Source organism: Equus quagga, chromosome 3 (assembly GCF_021613505.1).
Source record: "Equus quagga isolate Etosha38 chromosome 3, UCLA_HA_Equagga_1.0, whole genome shotgun sequence".
In the NCBI taxonomy this organism is placed as follows: Eukaryota; Metazoa; Chordata; class Mammalia; order Perissodactyla; family Equidae; genus Equus; species Equus quagga.
In genome coordinates this window covers 81,214,213-81,229,793 of record NC_060269.1, presented here as the reverse complement: position 1 = coordinate 81,229,793, position 15,581 = coordinate 81,214,213, and the positions used below count along the sequence as shown (strand labels likewise).

Here is a 15,581-nt window from a genome sequence, read left to right as displayed (position 1 = left end):
CATGAAAGTCACTGAGTAATGAGTCATTTGCTGAATATCCAGAGGTAAAGGTTTATATATCAACTTAAAAAGGGTGGGGGTGGAGTTTAGAGCTTCAATAGGAAAGCATGGAAGGGTCTATTGTTTTGTGTGTGTGTGTGTGTGTGTGTATGTGTTACTGGGAATGAAAAGCCTGTCACCTTTCTGGAATTCACAGGAAACTCCCTCAGAGTAGGATTGATGGCAGCTGTATCTTCAGGAAACTTTGTTTTAATCAGATAAAGAAAGTTCAGAAGAGATTTCAAATGTTTTCACTTTAAAATAATCTTTATGCTGAAACTGTGATCCCATCAATATGCTGACTAAAGTTGAAGTGTGAAGAAGAAGAAAGTATAAATAGCTCTACTTTAGAAATGAAAGGGAATTTGGGGATAGAGAGTGGAGACAGAGAGAGAGAGATGATTTTTTATACCACCATGTGTTAAAAGACTGTAGCTCAAGTTCTCTCCCCATTCTCTACCAGGTAGTTTCAGTACCTCCTCCCCACAACCCCAAACACACATTTATATATATATATATATACCCAAGTGCTGATGCAGACAGTCTAAATTATTGGTTAAGAATATAGGCTGTAGGGCCAGCCCCAGTGGCCTAGTGGTTAAGTGCAGCACACTCTGGTTTGGTGGCCCAGGTTCGGTTCCCAGGTACAGACCTATACCACCGTCTGTCAGTGACCATGCTGTGGCGGTGACTCACATACAAAAAGAGGAAGATTGGCAGCAGATGTTAGCTCAGAGTGAATCTTCCTCAGCAAAAGAAAATAAAAAGAATACAAGTTTTAGCATCCCACAACACTGGATTCAAATTTCCTTCTTTATAACTAGCTTGTAAACTCAAGTACATTATCTGTCTATTCTGTCCCCAAATCTCAGTTCTCTCATTCGTAAAATGGCAATAAGAATAGCAGAATATTCCAAGAACTAAATGAGGTGATGAATGTAAAGTAATAAGGGTGACCACAGGCATAATATAAGGTTTTTCATTGTTGTAGCTGTTATTTGCTTCCTCCTTTAGCCTGAAAATATGCTCTGGGTGAAAAAACATTCTTTCACCCCAAGTCCCCTGTAGTCTACTAATTCTTTCTCGGGCAAGTCTCTCAGACTTCAGTGTTAACTGTCTCCACTTCGTGATTAATTTTTATCCTTGAACCACTGCCTTTTATTGGTTTCTATTTTGACTTCTCCAAAGAGATTGCTTTTCAAAAGGTCTTCATCATCTCCTGCTTGATGAGTGAAGGGGATGCTTTCAGGCCTTATCTCTCTGGACCTCTCACCTCATTGGAATCCACCAGCAATTTGCTGCTGCTTGAAACTCTGTCCTCTCTTGCCTCCTCCAACAGTGTATTCCCCTGATTCTCTTCTGACCTCTAGTCCTTCTGCCTCCTTCATTGGAGTCTCTGCTTCCAGAATTTCCTCCCTGACCCTTTCTATACTTTATCCCTGAATGACTTCATTTACTTTCTTGAAAATTACAAGCAAATTTTTATTCCCAACCCTGGCCTCCCCGTCATGCTTCAGACTCGTTTATCCAACAGTGTTGAAACAAGTATTGTATATTCAATGACAAAAACTTATAAAATTAACAACAAAGTCATCCATAATTCCTCCATCAAAAACTTACTAATATTTTAGCACTTGTCACTTACCAGCTAAACAAACTCAAAGAAGTTTAATTATGGTTCTAAACTCATAGAACTATTGGCATGAATATAAAAAAGCACCTGAAAGTGCCCAGCACACAGTAAGTCCTGTATGGATGTTTGCTGCTGTTATTATTACTATTATTGTTCTTCAAATTTGAATTATGTACACTACTATGGACTGAATGTTTGTATCCCCCAAAATTCATATGTTGAAGCCTAATCCTCAGTGTGATGGCATTGGAGGTGGGGCCTTGGAGACTAAGTAGGTCGTGAGGGTGGAGCCCTCATGAATGAGATTAGTGCCCTCCTAAGAAAGGCATGAGAGAGATGATCTCTCTGCTCTGCCATGTGAGGCAGAGGAAGCAAGCTCGCATCAGACACTGGAGCTGCACATTGATCTTGGGCTTCCAGCCTCCAGAACTGTGAGAAATAAATGTTTGTTGTTTAAGCCACTCAGTCCATGGTAATTTGTTACAGCAGCTGGAACTAAGACACACACACACTCATGGATAGTTTTGTACATTTTCTTCCCATTTAGCAATATATGCATGAGTGTTTTTAAAGTAAGTATTTTTTGTACAGCAGATGTGATCAATAGTTTTTTTCAGCTACTTAATGAATTATCTTTACAGTTGCCTCAAACTTCCATTAATTTTTTCAGGGTTGTATATAATTCCCAGCATGCCGACTGAAACTCAGCATTTTTATTCCTCATTTACTGCAATATGTTGGAATACAAATCAAAGTAATGTTTCTACAATGATATTTTGAATCTCTCTATAAGATAAGTGAAGAAAAACAAACCAATCCCAAACTTTAAAATGTTATTCTCACTTTAAAAAAACCCCACCTGTGGCCCAGTTCCAAGCAGATGACTGTGTACCAGGGTGTTGAGACACTGAGGTTGATAGCTGACTCTTCTGTGTAGTATTCTATCATACAGATACACTCTTTTTTTTAAATAAAGCAATCCCTAATTGTTGGGCATTTAGTTTGTTTTCAAGTTCTCACTGGAAAGTTGTAGTGAACATCCTTTTGGATACACGCTTGTGCTCATTTCTGATTACTTTCTTAGATGTAAAATTACCAGAATAAATAATATGAAATTTTGAAGTCACTTGTTTTCCTACCGCGAATTTGTTTTCTTGAAAAGCTGAACCAATTAACTCACACAAGTGGTGTATAAGAAGGCCTGCTAACTCACACGCTTGCTGAGAAACATTAACTTTCTTTTTCAGCCTTGCCATCTGATGAGCAATAAGTAAAATAACTCACCTTTTTTTAATTTGTATTTCCCAAAAGTATGTTAAGAGAACAAAAATAAGTAATTCACCCTCAATGTTTACTGTTGAACTTTGTCCTTTTAAAATTCAAGCTTTACAGATTATGATGATTTTCATGATTATTCTTTCTTTGAATAAATATTATTTCTCTTTTAACTGATTATACAAATCACAAATATGCGGGAAAAAAAGACAGGATACATTGCTTCCTTCCATTAAATTTGAATGAGTATTAATTTTGTATTCAGTGCTGTAGGTTTTTACAAAATAGTATCTTTGATTTTGTGTTGAACATTTGCCTTGAGGACTTTAGTTTATTAATTGAGTTTTAGTTCCTCTAACAGAATTATCCTACATACCCCAAATAAAAACATTCAAGGAGAGCCTCAGAAATCCACAGTCTTCTAAAGACTGATGCGTCCACTGAGGATCTCCAACAAGTATGGCTTAGCACTTCATCACTTCTCCCTAAGTACTTGAACTCCACATCCAGTAGATCAGCAAGTCCCATCAGCTCTACCTTCAAAAAATTCCAAAAGCCCATTCCTTCTCCTCAAATACATTTTATTACCAAGTCGTGATCATCTCCCTCCTGGTTTATCGCAAAGGATTCCTAATTGATCTCCTAGCTTCCGTCCTTTCCTTTTCCAGTCTGTTTGTCAATCGAAACCGTCAACTGTCTGGTAAACTGTGAAACATACCAGATCACATCCCTCCTCTGCTCAGAGCCCATATGGCTGCCCATCTCAGATGAAGTAAAAGCTTAAAGGCCCTGTATAGGCTCCACCCAACACACCCTCGTTACGTCTGGGCCTCTTCCTGTCTGCCCTAGCTCCCTCAGTTCCTGCCACACTGGTGCCCCTGTCAGTCAAACGTGTCAGAGAGACTGCTGATGGGTTTGCACTTATTCTTTCCTGAGTCTGGAATGCTCTTTCTACAGAGGCTCTTCCTAATTGAAGGGACAACCCTTTCTCACATGCTCTTTGTTCTCACTATTTGTTTCATCTTCCCCTACAGTACTTACCACCATCTGACATAACATATGTATTACTTTGTTGATTGTCTCTCACTCCCATTAGAACGTCGGTCTAGAAGGACAGACGTGTCTGTTCATTGTTTGCTTTGTCCATATCATAATCTTAGTGTGTGCTGGACATTAACAGTCTTCTTAATGACTGAATAAATATTTGAATTTCTGCCATTTTTCCTGTAAGTAATATTATTTTTGATAGAAATACCACTACTCCTGAAGCATTCCAAGTTTAGTTTTATATGGCTGTTCACTATATTCTGATATTTAATTAGCTTCAGTTTAGGTTTACTAAATGTTTTTGTATCCTGACCGAGAATAAGTCTTATCATAAGGTTCTGCTGACATTTATTAACAGTATTTTTCTTGACAATATTTTAACAGGAATTTGACTATATCAACCAGAGAGTTTGTAAACATCATCATCATTCTGAAGTCATATGTTACCGAGTTCTTCGGTTAAATATTTTGTAGACTTCTGACATTTGATAGAGCCAGTCACTCCTTACAGCTGCAATATGCTTTCTCTCAAAACATGCTCTTGACAGTTTTCCTGGAGACAACTGCACTTACAAATACTCTGCACCTAGTAAACGTTAACAATATTTATGGAATAGGACTGATCCTTACATGTGGCTATACACTAGTAAGATTCACCTAGGTGTTAAATTTAGCAAAATAATGAAGATTTGAACCAAACAAACAGAAAATATTACCCAGCACTTATATGCAGAAAGCAAACCAAGAGAGCCTGGTGTTTCTGAGTATATATATGGTAATCATGTGGTCCATAAAATCTTAGGCTCCTAAAATGTGTTTTCACATGCATGCTAGGAAAAACCAATAAAGGAGAACTAATGTACTTAGGATCGCTGTGATTGCCTATTGTCCTCGATGACCTTGTCGTCCTAGTTACAGTATCGTATATTTCTTTCAGATTCTCATGAAAACAAAATGAACATATTTCTTTGTTTTGACACTCTCCATTTAGCCTCTGTCACTAAAATATGACCATTTCATAATTTGAAAGCAACGTAGAAAGTCAAACATTTTATTTTTAAAATGAATTACCTTGCATACTAATAGCTTTAACTTTATGTTCAATTTTCATATTTAAATAATTGCTTACAGAATAGGAATCAGAAATAATGTGGAAAGTATGGTTTTAGGAAGTTAGAATAACAATATTTTTGTTTACTTTTATCATTTATAATTTGAATCATATTGTCGGATAAAAATATTTAAGCAAGGATTTTAAACGTTTAGTCCAATGTTTTCTAAACATTTCCTTCTCCATAAAATCCTCCTGCAAAAGCTCTTTTTGAAATGCTTTCATTGCATCTTCCTATGACCTGCCTTGCTCCTCTCCATGCAACTCAGATATTCTTTTCTTTTACAACACCTAGGTTATCTGTTCCTCCCCAGATGTGCCTCATGTTTGTTTTCCTATCCTTGTATCTTGATTTCTTTTTAATAACAAGTTCCATACCTTTCGCCTTTTTTAACTTATAGAAGGTTCTAATATTCATATATGGTCTATACAAAGTAATGAGGTTTTTCCAAGGAGAATGGCGGTCATTAATTCTGCGTATGTCAAAGTGGAATGTGTCACCCCTGAGCAAAATATAAGCTCACACTGTGCATAAAGACAACTCTTGTTTGCTTCAGCAAGAAGTATGTTTTATGGCTAAAAAATTTTAAACAGGCTATTAAGAAACATCCTCATTCTCTCTTTCATGTCCTATAGTCTGCTCCGTGTTTGAGCAGAATTGTAAGGAATTTCCCATGACTCATTCCTAGCTTTGGCCCTCCTGGCACTCTGTGAAGCCATGCGTGTTAAAACACCTAAACAGCTTTCAGTAAAGCCTTACCAGTAGAGCTTGTAGCTTGTAACTATCAAAAACATAAGATGCTTTTTTCAAACTCTATCACCAGCGAACAATATTGCATAGTTATTAAAATATGGGAATTAACTACAAAATCTGCAAGTTGCAAACAGTGTTGTAAATCAACTAAGCAATTAGCATGAGATTTTTTAAGTGACTGAATGCAAATTCAGAATTATGAGGTTATTATCTAATAACCCAACAAGTGCTGTGAATAAATCCTTGCTAATGTGAAAATTATCAACCACTGAAATGCTCTTTTCTGCGAGCAGGTCTATGGATCCTCATGCTCATGCACTTAGATTGATAAACTACAGGTCTTCTGTGAAAGCTTCATTGATTCCAGTTGCTGAGGATTGTGCTCAGAGCATCTGTCATCCAAATGATCAGCAAATAGAAATCTGCAATTTGTTTTCACTTAATAGGCAGACAGGTTTTCACCAGCTTAGACTCAGTCCTATTAATACTCTTTGAAAGTAATTGATAGAAAATGAATTTTAAAGGCAGGATTTTATAATTTCTCCACCCCACCCCCCGTCACTGTCGCTGTAATAGAAGACTCAAGGCCACCGGCATACACTTTGAAAATATATGTTAAAGAGGCACAGGCCATAATCTCCCGTCATCTGCGTTGCTGCCAAGAACATTCGTACTTGCTTCTGCCACAGTTCATTCTACACTCTGCTCTCAAAATTACTTCTGATTATGCTATTCTCCTTCCACAAGGCTCCAGTTTCCTGCCAAATAAAAGGCGGAAACCTTAATATGGCTTTGATGCCCTCCGTTATCTGGTTCCACTTAGCATACTTTTTCTTTATTTTTGTTTATATTGCAATGTAACGCCCATACAGAAAAAAGCTTAAACCACTAATCAATGAATAATAAAGTATGGCCCAGGTAACCTCTGCCCAGAACTAAAAATAAAAGTTGTCATAACCACAGAAGCCTTCTTTCCTTGTGCCTCTTTCTGATCATACCCTCCCCAGCATCCAAGAGCTAACCACCCAGAAATGATCAATTCCTTGGTTTTCTTTATAGTGTCTCCACTTGAGTGTGAATCCTTAAATACCTAGTTAATTTTACCTGTTTTTGAATGTAATTGGACTGTTTTTTCTTAGTCTTGCTTTTTTCACTCAACACTGTTCTTTGACGGTCCGTTCATGTTATTGTATATAGCTTTAGTTTCTTCAATTTTAAGCTGTTTAATAGTACATTGCATCAATATACTACAATATACTTATCTTTTCCATGTCAATGGACATTTGGATTTTTAGATTATTTCCAGATTTGAGCTATTACAAACAACGCAGCCATAAACATTTTGGGGCATAATTTTGGTGCCCACAGATCTCTAGTGTTCATACCCAATGAGTGAAATTGCTAGGATATAGCTATACATATCTTTATAGTAAATAAATATTTATGTAACATTCAAAAACAGGGCAAAATTAACTTGCATATAAATATTTTCATTCTCTACTAGAGATGTCAAAATGTTTTCCAAAGTGGTTGTAACAATTTAAATATCCAGCAAGAGTGAATGACATCTCCTGTTTATCTGCATCCTTAACAATATTTGGGATTTTCAGACCACCTCTCTTTCTGCTTCTCATCTCTTTACTCTTGCTTGGGGGTTTTCTATTTGTTTATTTCTTTGCACTCCGGATTAATTCTGACCTATTCCAGGTCACTAATTTTCTTTTTACCTGTTTCTAATCTGCTGATAAACTCAGCCATTAAATTCTTACCTTTGGTCATTGTCTTTTCTAATTCTTAAATTTCTATTTAGTTCTTTAAAAGTTCTGTAATTTCACTTCCTATAGTGTCCAGTTTCCTGCCAATAAAAAAATTGCCCTTTATTTCTTTAAACATAGTAAACATAGTTCTTATAATATGCATCTGAAAATTTCTGTATCTGAGTTCTTGAAAGATCTATTTTTGTTATATATTCTTTTTTTTTTTTTTTTTTTGCTGTGGAGGATTTTCCCTGAGCTAACATCTGTTGCCAGTCTTCCTCTTTTTGTATGTGGGCTGCCATCACAGCATGGACACAGACAGAGGAGTGGTGTAGGTCTGTGCCTGGGAACTGAACCCAGGCCATTGAAGCAGAGAGTGCTGAACTTAACCACTAGGCTACCAGGGCTGGTCGCTCTTGTATATCATTTCTACTAGTTCTATATTTGAAATATAATTTCCTTTTACAAGATATCTTTGACCTTTTTTTTTGGACATTATAGTCAAACAATTATTTGAAAGAATAATGTAAGACCTAAAATGAAGGTACTTTCCTCCCGAGAGGATTGTGTTTTTTTCTGTCAGGCATCTGGAGTTTCTACCAGTCTTGTACCACCTTAAATTGCATTAAAATTTGAGACAAATCATGAAGTCCTAGGTTTTAATCCATAGGTTGAAAAATGTAAGGTTCAAAGAGATCAGGTAGAAGTAAGATGAAGTATGATGACTTCCTCTTCTATAACTTGTTGTGTAACCTTGAGTTGGAACTTTTGTTCCTAATTTTTATCATCTGTTGAGATATACATAGCTACTAACCCTCAAAATGGTGATTCTCTTTTTCTTTTTTCTACAGTTTCAGTTGTATTTCTCTGGTGTTTGTAGCAGTTTTGGTGTGTGTTCTTTTTGTTTTGCTTTTTATTTTCTCAGTACCTGGCTTTTCCCAACACTAGGTTATGATTATTTGAAAGTGGTGCCATTGACTTTTTACCATGTCTCTCACTATATTGAGTGTAGTAACTTGATGGGGTAGCTGCTCAGTGCGTGTTAAAAGGATGAGTCAATGAGTGAATAAATTTTGGAAATAGGTGCATAGACAAAAGTGATTAAACCAAACTCACTATTGCCATAGAGAAGGAACAAGTGTCTTTTCTTTTATAGATCCCAGTACTTCAATCTAATTTCTGTTGCTGTGTTTACCTGTCCAATATAATGACTGATTGTCTTCATAAAGCATAACTGGTCTGAGGTAGAATTTACGAATAGTGATACCAATCTGTAATAGAGCTTAAAAACAAAGCTTAAAAACATTGATCTAGAAAAGAAGTGATAGGATGGAATGAGGGTTTATTTAGGGCGTAAAATTTTAAAAGCATATTCATCAATAATTCATCAACCATCTTTAAAAGACCCTTTATTAGAAGTATTTCTATTCTGTATCTTTAATCAATTCTAGCTGATTCTGCTAGAACTTAATTTTGACAATATACCTCTGAAAAAGATCTATTTGCTTAGGAATTTACTTACAAAATGGGAATTAAAAATCATTACCAGATGGAAATTGAGTATATTAAAGGAATATAATTTAGCTATTAAACAATTGTTCTAAAGAGGTATGAGTAAAATGAAGAAAAATCACTATTATTTCATGTCAAAGCATATATTGGGACATTATTTTTTGCCAGATAAATAGATAATATTTGGATAAATAAATAAATAGAAATATATATGGTTGGTAAAATTATTGGTAGAGGAACCAGTCAAATACGATCTTTCATGAATCATCTTTCTATCAGTTTGTCAGTGGATGGATGTTCAAAATATAACAATGAATGAGATGTGTATGATGAAATAAGTTCACTTGCTCTATTGCCAGCATTTACAACATAATGTAAACAACAATGCCCAATTAATTCTAGAATTTCCTGATCTTATTTGCATGTTCTCTGAATGTGATCTTTATTTTGGAATTTCTTTATCTACTCTCGTTTTATAACCTCATGACCTACTTCAGAGTATTTGTGCAATGCGTAGTCTTGGCTAAGTCTATATTTTGTCCAAAGAACCAAATGAACAATAGCAATTTCTGCCAATTATCTATTATACATTTAAAAATATATAAATATTTGGAATCATCAAGATGTCCTTTATTTTACACATAATTTTAAAGGATTGATTGAATTTTTACATTACACTCATTTGATTAAAGTCCGTGTCATTAGAAATTTTCATTCATTCTCAAAATCTCTCATCTATTGATCTATCAATCTATCAATGTTCATTAGCATCAAATACTATATAACATGAAAAAAATTAGGAACTTAGCAACAACAACAAGATAGACTTTTTTTTTTTTTACATTCTAAAATCCTAGAGAGTTAGTTAGAGTCTAGTCTAGCATTTCAATGCAAGGACATAGACATTTTCTGTTTATCTACTATATATGGTCTAAGATAGCTACCAGAGCCGCAGCCATTACATGTTAATTCCAGCCGGAAAAAAGTAGAAAGCACACAAGAACAGTTGCACAATGTACCTGCTTACATTGCATGGGCCAGAATTAGTCACATGGTCTCATCCTGCCTAAATGGAGATGTGGATTGTCTTTATTCTCAGTTGTGCTAAAATGAAAAAAAAATTATAAGTAGTGAAGAAGAGGAGAATGGCTACAGAGAGCAAATAGCAGCCACCTCCTTGATCTAACTATTCATTTCCTGATTTATTTCACTCTAAGATAAGATAAACAGTTAAGGAAAGCCAAATTTTTTTAAGAGAGAAAACAGTAGTTTAGAAAACCAAGATTTAAAAAGTATTGCAAATACTATAATATCAACATAGTTGTAGCATAGGTGAGCATCAAACTTAGAACTGATCTTCTGGGTATCCAAAGTGAAAGAGATATTAGTTAATTATTTTCAATATTTAAAAAAAAAGGCATTACTTGAGCAAAATGAAGCTCTCGGCTCTGAACAGTTCAAAAATTATCTCACAGTAATTTTAGGGGAAAATTGAATGTTATGGTAGACAATATTCCTATAATAGGCACAGTGATTTTAGAAGGCACTTAGTGTCTGAGTAAAAGCCAAAAGCAAAGTATTATTTTACATCTCAGTGAAGGCTATTTTGTGAGTCCCTAAGGAAAAATGATCCCAGGATTAAATCTGTGGGTTTTTCTGGCTTAGACCCAGGAGAGAGTTTAACCTGCTCAGAGGGCTGAATAGACTATATCCACTGAATGGTTATCTGTAAATATTACTGTTGCTGAAAGATTTCTGAACAAGTTTAGGAAATTAAGGAATAGATTATCTAATTTTCTGTAGTCTGCCAGCATGTTTCAAACCAATCGAGCTCTCTTAACACCAGATGTTCTAAAAAGTGAAAGGGGACTATTTGTTAACTGTAAGAGGACAAAAATGCAAAAAGATAAAAGAGGTGGAAGCAGAAACCAATTTGCTGAATTTACTAAATTACACAATTTGCCAAAAAGGTAAGTGAATTTCTCATTGCAGTAGTAGAGAAGCTATTTTTGCAAAGAAATGTGTGTTTACATCCAAGTTTCAAAATTCCTTAGCAAATAACTCCCAGTAAATGTGATGTTATAAATTTTACCTAAATTATATGTTCTCAGATTTTTTGATCTGTTCAGAGAGTTGTATGCAGAATATATCTGTTCAAATATTATTTCACATAATTTTGACATACCTAGACAATAAATGCATGAGGATAGATACAATAAATTCATGGTTTCTTAAATATGATTGCATTACTGATGAATTTTAAATTGATTCTGAGATGGCAAGAAAAATGAATTTGTGGCCTCTGAAGTTTTGTAGTCACTTTCATCTAATTTTTGATATGGTAGTAATTATTGAGAGATGATAAGAAATTCGGTGATTATGCATTGTTCAATAATATGTTGCATTAATAAGGCATAAATTGTATTTCTAAGTTAATTCTCTGAAAGTGTAAAAGCAATTTTTAGACTGTTTGTAAACAACACTCTTTGAAGAATTAATCTTTGCTTTTAGGGAGCAGTATAGGTTGACATCAAGGATTTCTCTTCTTTCCATGTAGGAAGAACCTTTTGTAATGGTCTCTGAAAATGTTCTGGGTAAGCCGAAGAAATACCAGGGCTTCTCCATTGATGTTTTGGATGCCTTATCCAACTACCTGGGTTTTAACTATGAAATTTATGTTGCACCGGATCACAAGTATGGAAGTCCACAAGAAGACGGGACATGGAATGGCTTGGTAGGAGAGCTAGTCTTTAAGGTAAGCATTTATTTGTATATTTATCACATATCTCAAAGTTGAACTATTACCCCTTGAAGCTAGTTTCATATAAAATAAGTGCAAGGGAAAGCATTAGATGGTGGTGTTGAAAGCAAAAGTCTCAGCTAACACTATTTTCTGAACTTTATGGAAAGAAAAATTGATGACAAAATACAGTTAAATTTTAAAATATTTTCTATAATAAAAAAGTATCTAGAACAAGGACTTACCTTAGCCAAACTTACACTCCAAACATTTTGCCAGTATATGGTACATGATGAAGCCAAAATGCAACTTACAAACTCAATTCAAGTCATTGTTTTCTTTTAAAAATTGCAATGTTATTTTCCAAAAAATATAAATAAATAAAATCCTGATTGCTTAGGACTTATTCGTTTAGCTTTGGGATATCCTTACTTATATTTTTCTCCTTGTTCTTTCAATTCTCAGCAAGGTGTTTAAACTTCTCTATTTCCTTATCGCTATTTCTGTCAGTTTTTGCTTCATCTTTTTGAAGCTGTTACTAGGTGCACACACATTTTTAATTATTATGCCTTCCTGATGCATTGTTGAATAGTCAGGGTTAGGTCTATAATTTACTATTTCATCTATATATGTCCTAGTTTTTCCCTCTGTTCCTTCTTTCAGGTTAGTAGACTGTTTTTAGTGTTTGATTTTATAGCTTTCTTGGCTTTTTAGCTGTACTTCTTTGTGTTTTTGTTTGTCTGTGTTTAGTCTAGAGATTGTAATATGCAGTCTTGGTTTATCGCATTCTATCCAGATTAATACCATACCACTTCACATTTAGAAAAGTGGTAAATTAACAGCAATAGAATTCCATCTACCCCCACCCTATCCTTTGTGCTATTGTGGTCATATATTTATATTTTATGAGCTCCACAGTAAACTGTCATCGTTTTTTATTTAAATAATCAGTTGTCTTTCAAAGGTATAGAGAGGGGAGAAAAGTAGTTTCTGGTATTTAATTACTTATCAACTATTTCTGGGGCTTTTGATTCTTTTCTAAGTATCTGAGCTCCTACCTGGTATCATTTGCTTCAACCTGAAGAAGTGCTTTCAGAACATCTTGACGTACAGTCCTGTAAGTGGCATATACTCTCACCTCTAGTTTACCTTCAAATGTCTTTGTTTACCCTCATTGAATAATATTATTAGTGTATATCAAACTCTGAGTTGACAAGTTTTTGGTTTTTTTAGATACTTTTTGTATCTAAACTAGAACTTTTTGTCTTAGTGTTTTCAAATAGGGACATTGCTGGTTTTGATTTACATTTGGAAGCACTGAGAGTTTCAGAACATGGTCACTTATGATCAAAATATATTTTCCTTTATACATGTTTTTTACTGTCTAAGGAGAAAATTGTGGATAAAATTTTATTATTCCTAAAATCAAGGCTGGTGATTTTAGAGCAAGAGCAATCATTTATTTCAAAAATCAAATTTATTCAACAATTTGTCATGCAATAGTAATTGTTTTTTTATTGAGATACAATTGACATATAACATTATATTAGTTTCAGGTGTACAGGGTAATGATTTGATACATTTATATGTTGCGCAATGATCACCACAATACGTCTAGTTAGCATCCACCAACACACATCGAGTTTTTTTAATGTTCATTACTTTAAAGATGTCATTCTATTGTCTTTTGTCAAATACTGTTTCTGATGAGAAGTTAGCCATCATTTGTACCTTTGTTCCTTTTTTTTAGTTTGGAGGTGGTCTTTTTAAGAATTCTCTTTTCAATTTTGATGTTTAACTATGATGTGCCTAGATGTGGTTTTCTTTGCATTTACCCTGCTAGGGGTTCACTGGGCTTCTGGGATATGTTTCACAAATTATAACAAATTTTGACAATTATTTATACAAATATTTTTTCTACCCTCTTCCCTTTCTCTCCTTTCTTTGAGCCTCAGAGAAGTTTTGAGTTAGACCTCTTAATGTTGTCTGTAAGTCACTGAAGTCTTGTTTACTCTACTAGAATATTTTTACTCTCTGACTTTTAGATTGGACAATTTATCTTGATCTGCTTTCAGGTTTATTGATTCTTTCTTTGCCATCTCCAATATTCTAAGTCCCTTCAGTAACTTTTTTATTCTAGTTAGCTAATTTTTAAGTTCTAGAATTTCAATTTTTAAAAAATCATTTCCATTTCTCTGCTGAGATTCCCTGTCTTTTTGGTAATTATGACCATTTTTCTTATGTCTTTGATCATATTTATAATAGCTGCTCTAAAGTCTTTGCTACAATTTCAACATCTCTGCCATCTCAGAATAAATTTATATTGACTACTTTTTCTATTCACCATGGATCACATTTTCCTAGTCCTTCATGTTTCTGGTTCTTCACATTTGACTGGAACTGAACATTGTGGTTGATATGTGTTGAGACTTGAGATTATGTCTCTGAGATTGTATACACTGAAGAGGATCGATTTTTTTCAACAGGCTGTTAAGTTGCTGTTTCCCAGACCTTGTGGTCGTTTGGTTTTATGTATTAAGGCGGGTCTTTGTGATTTTACTTTAGTTCTTAGGGCAAATCCCTTGGGGTTGGCAATCCCTTTATTCCTAAACATTGCTTTCTGGAGTCTCTGTGCAAAGCCTATGGTTTTCATCAAGCCCTTCTGATTCAGAGGGACTCAACATTCAATCTCTATCTTCTCTGTCATTGGCAGCAATTGTGACCTCTGTTCAGGTCTTTTGGCCTTCTCGATGTTGCTTTCTGCTGATTTTTTTAGAGTCATCCTTATGCATGTGCAGTTTAGGAGTCAGCCAAAGATTTGACAGAAGCTTACACACAGATTTGGGGGCTCATTTCCTCTGTGGCTTGCTCCTTTCTATGATTCCCTTTTTGATTCCTGGCCCTCTGGCTGCCTCAAACTCCATCCCCTGACACATTACGCTAATAAATAAGACTCTCACTTTCTGCTTGAGCTCTAGCTCCCCCTTGTCACCCAAACTGATGTGGCCCTCAGTGAATAAGCCATATTCAAAGTGGTTCTCACCCAATGCAGTTACCATTTGTCAAGGGTTGAATAACCTACACTTTCTGCCTGTCTTTGGTTGATCTCCAGTCCTTTCAATTTAAAAAAAATTGATGCAGACTTTATAATTATTGTTCTTTTTTGGCTTAATCCAATAAAAACTATTCATCATTACCAGAACTGAAATTATTTCTGAAACGCTTAAAAGTATTCAGAAAGCTAAAGGATCTAACTAAGTTGTTTCCAAGAGATGGAGGAGACAAAAAATAAAAGTTTTTGAAGGCAATGGTAGGAAAATAATAAAGCTGTTTTTATATCCCATAAAACCTTACTGAGTTTGATTTATTTAATAAACCAATTGCATGTGGAATTTTATTTGAAAAACATTAATGTCAGTAGTTTTAATATAAAAGTGTGAATAGCCAATCTTCACCCCTCTTATTAAAATCATGACAATTTATCTTGTGTTCCTTTACTATAAACCCACAAACCCAAAGTTCTGCCTTTGTATTTCTGAAGGGTCCTGCCTTATCTGAACCCAGATAAACAATTATGTTAAAATAAGGGTGAAAAAAAGAAAAAGGCATTAAACAGATTTATTCATAGAAATAGCAGATAAAATACTTGAGTTCTTATGCTAACAAACTTCACTTGCTAAATGCAAGTTAACAGTAAAAAGCATTCGAATTAG

The 15,581-nt window shown here is 34.7% G+C and overlaps 1 protein-coding gene across 1 annotated transcript in view; it reads left to right on the top strand.

Moving 5' to 3' along the window:
• The window catches only part of GRID2 (glutamate ionotropic receptor delta type subunit 2), a 1,366,457-nt gene that overhangs the window by 1,034,638 nt on the left and 316,238 nt on the right, over nucleotides 1–15,581 (top strand). The window contains exon 10 of the mRNA XM_046657173.1: nucleotides 11,686–11,883. Within this exon, the coding sequence (XP_046513129.1) occupies nucleotides 11,686–11,883 (198 nt within the window). The remainder of the gene's footprint in view (nucleotides 1–11,685; nucleotides 11,884–15,581) is intronic.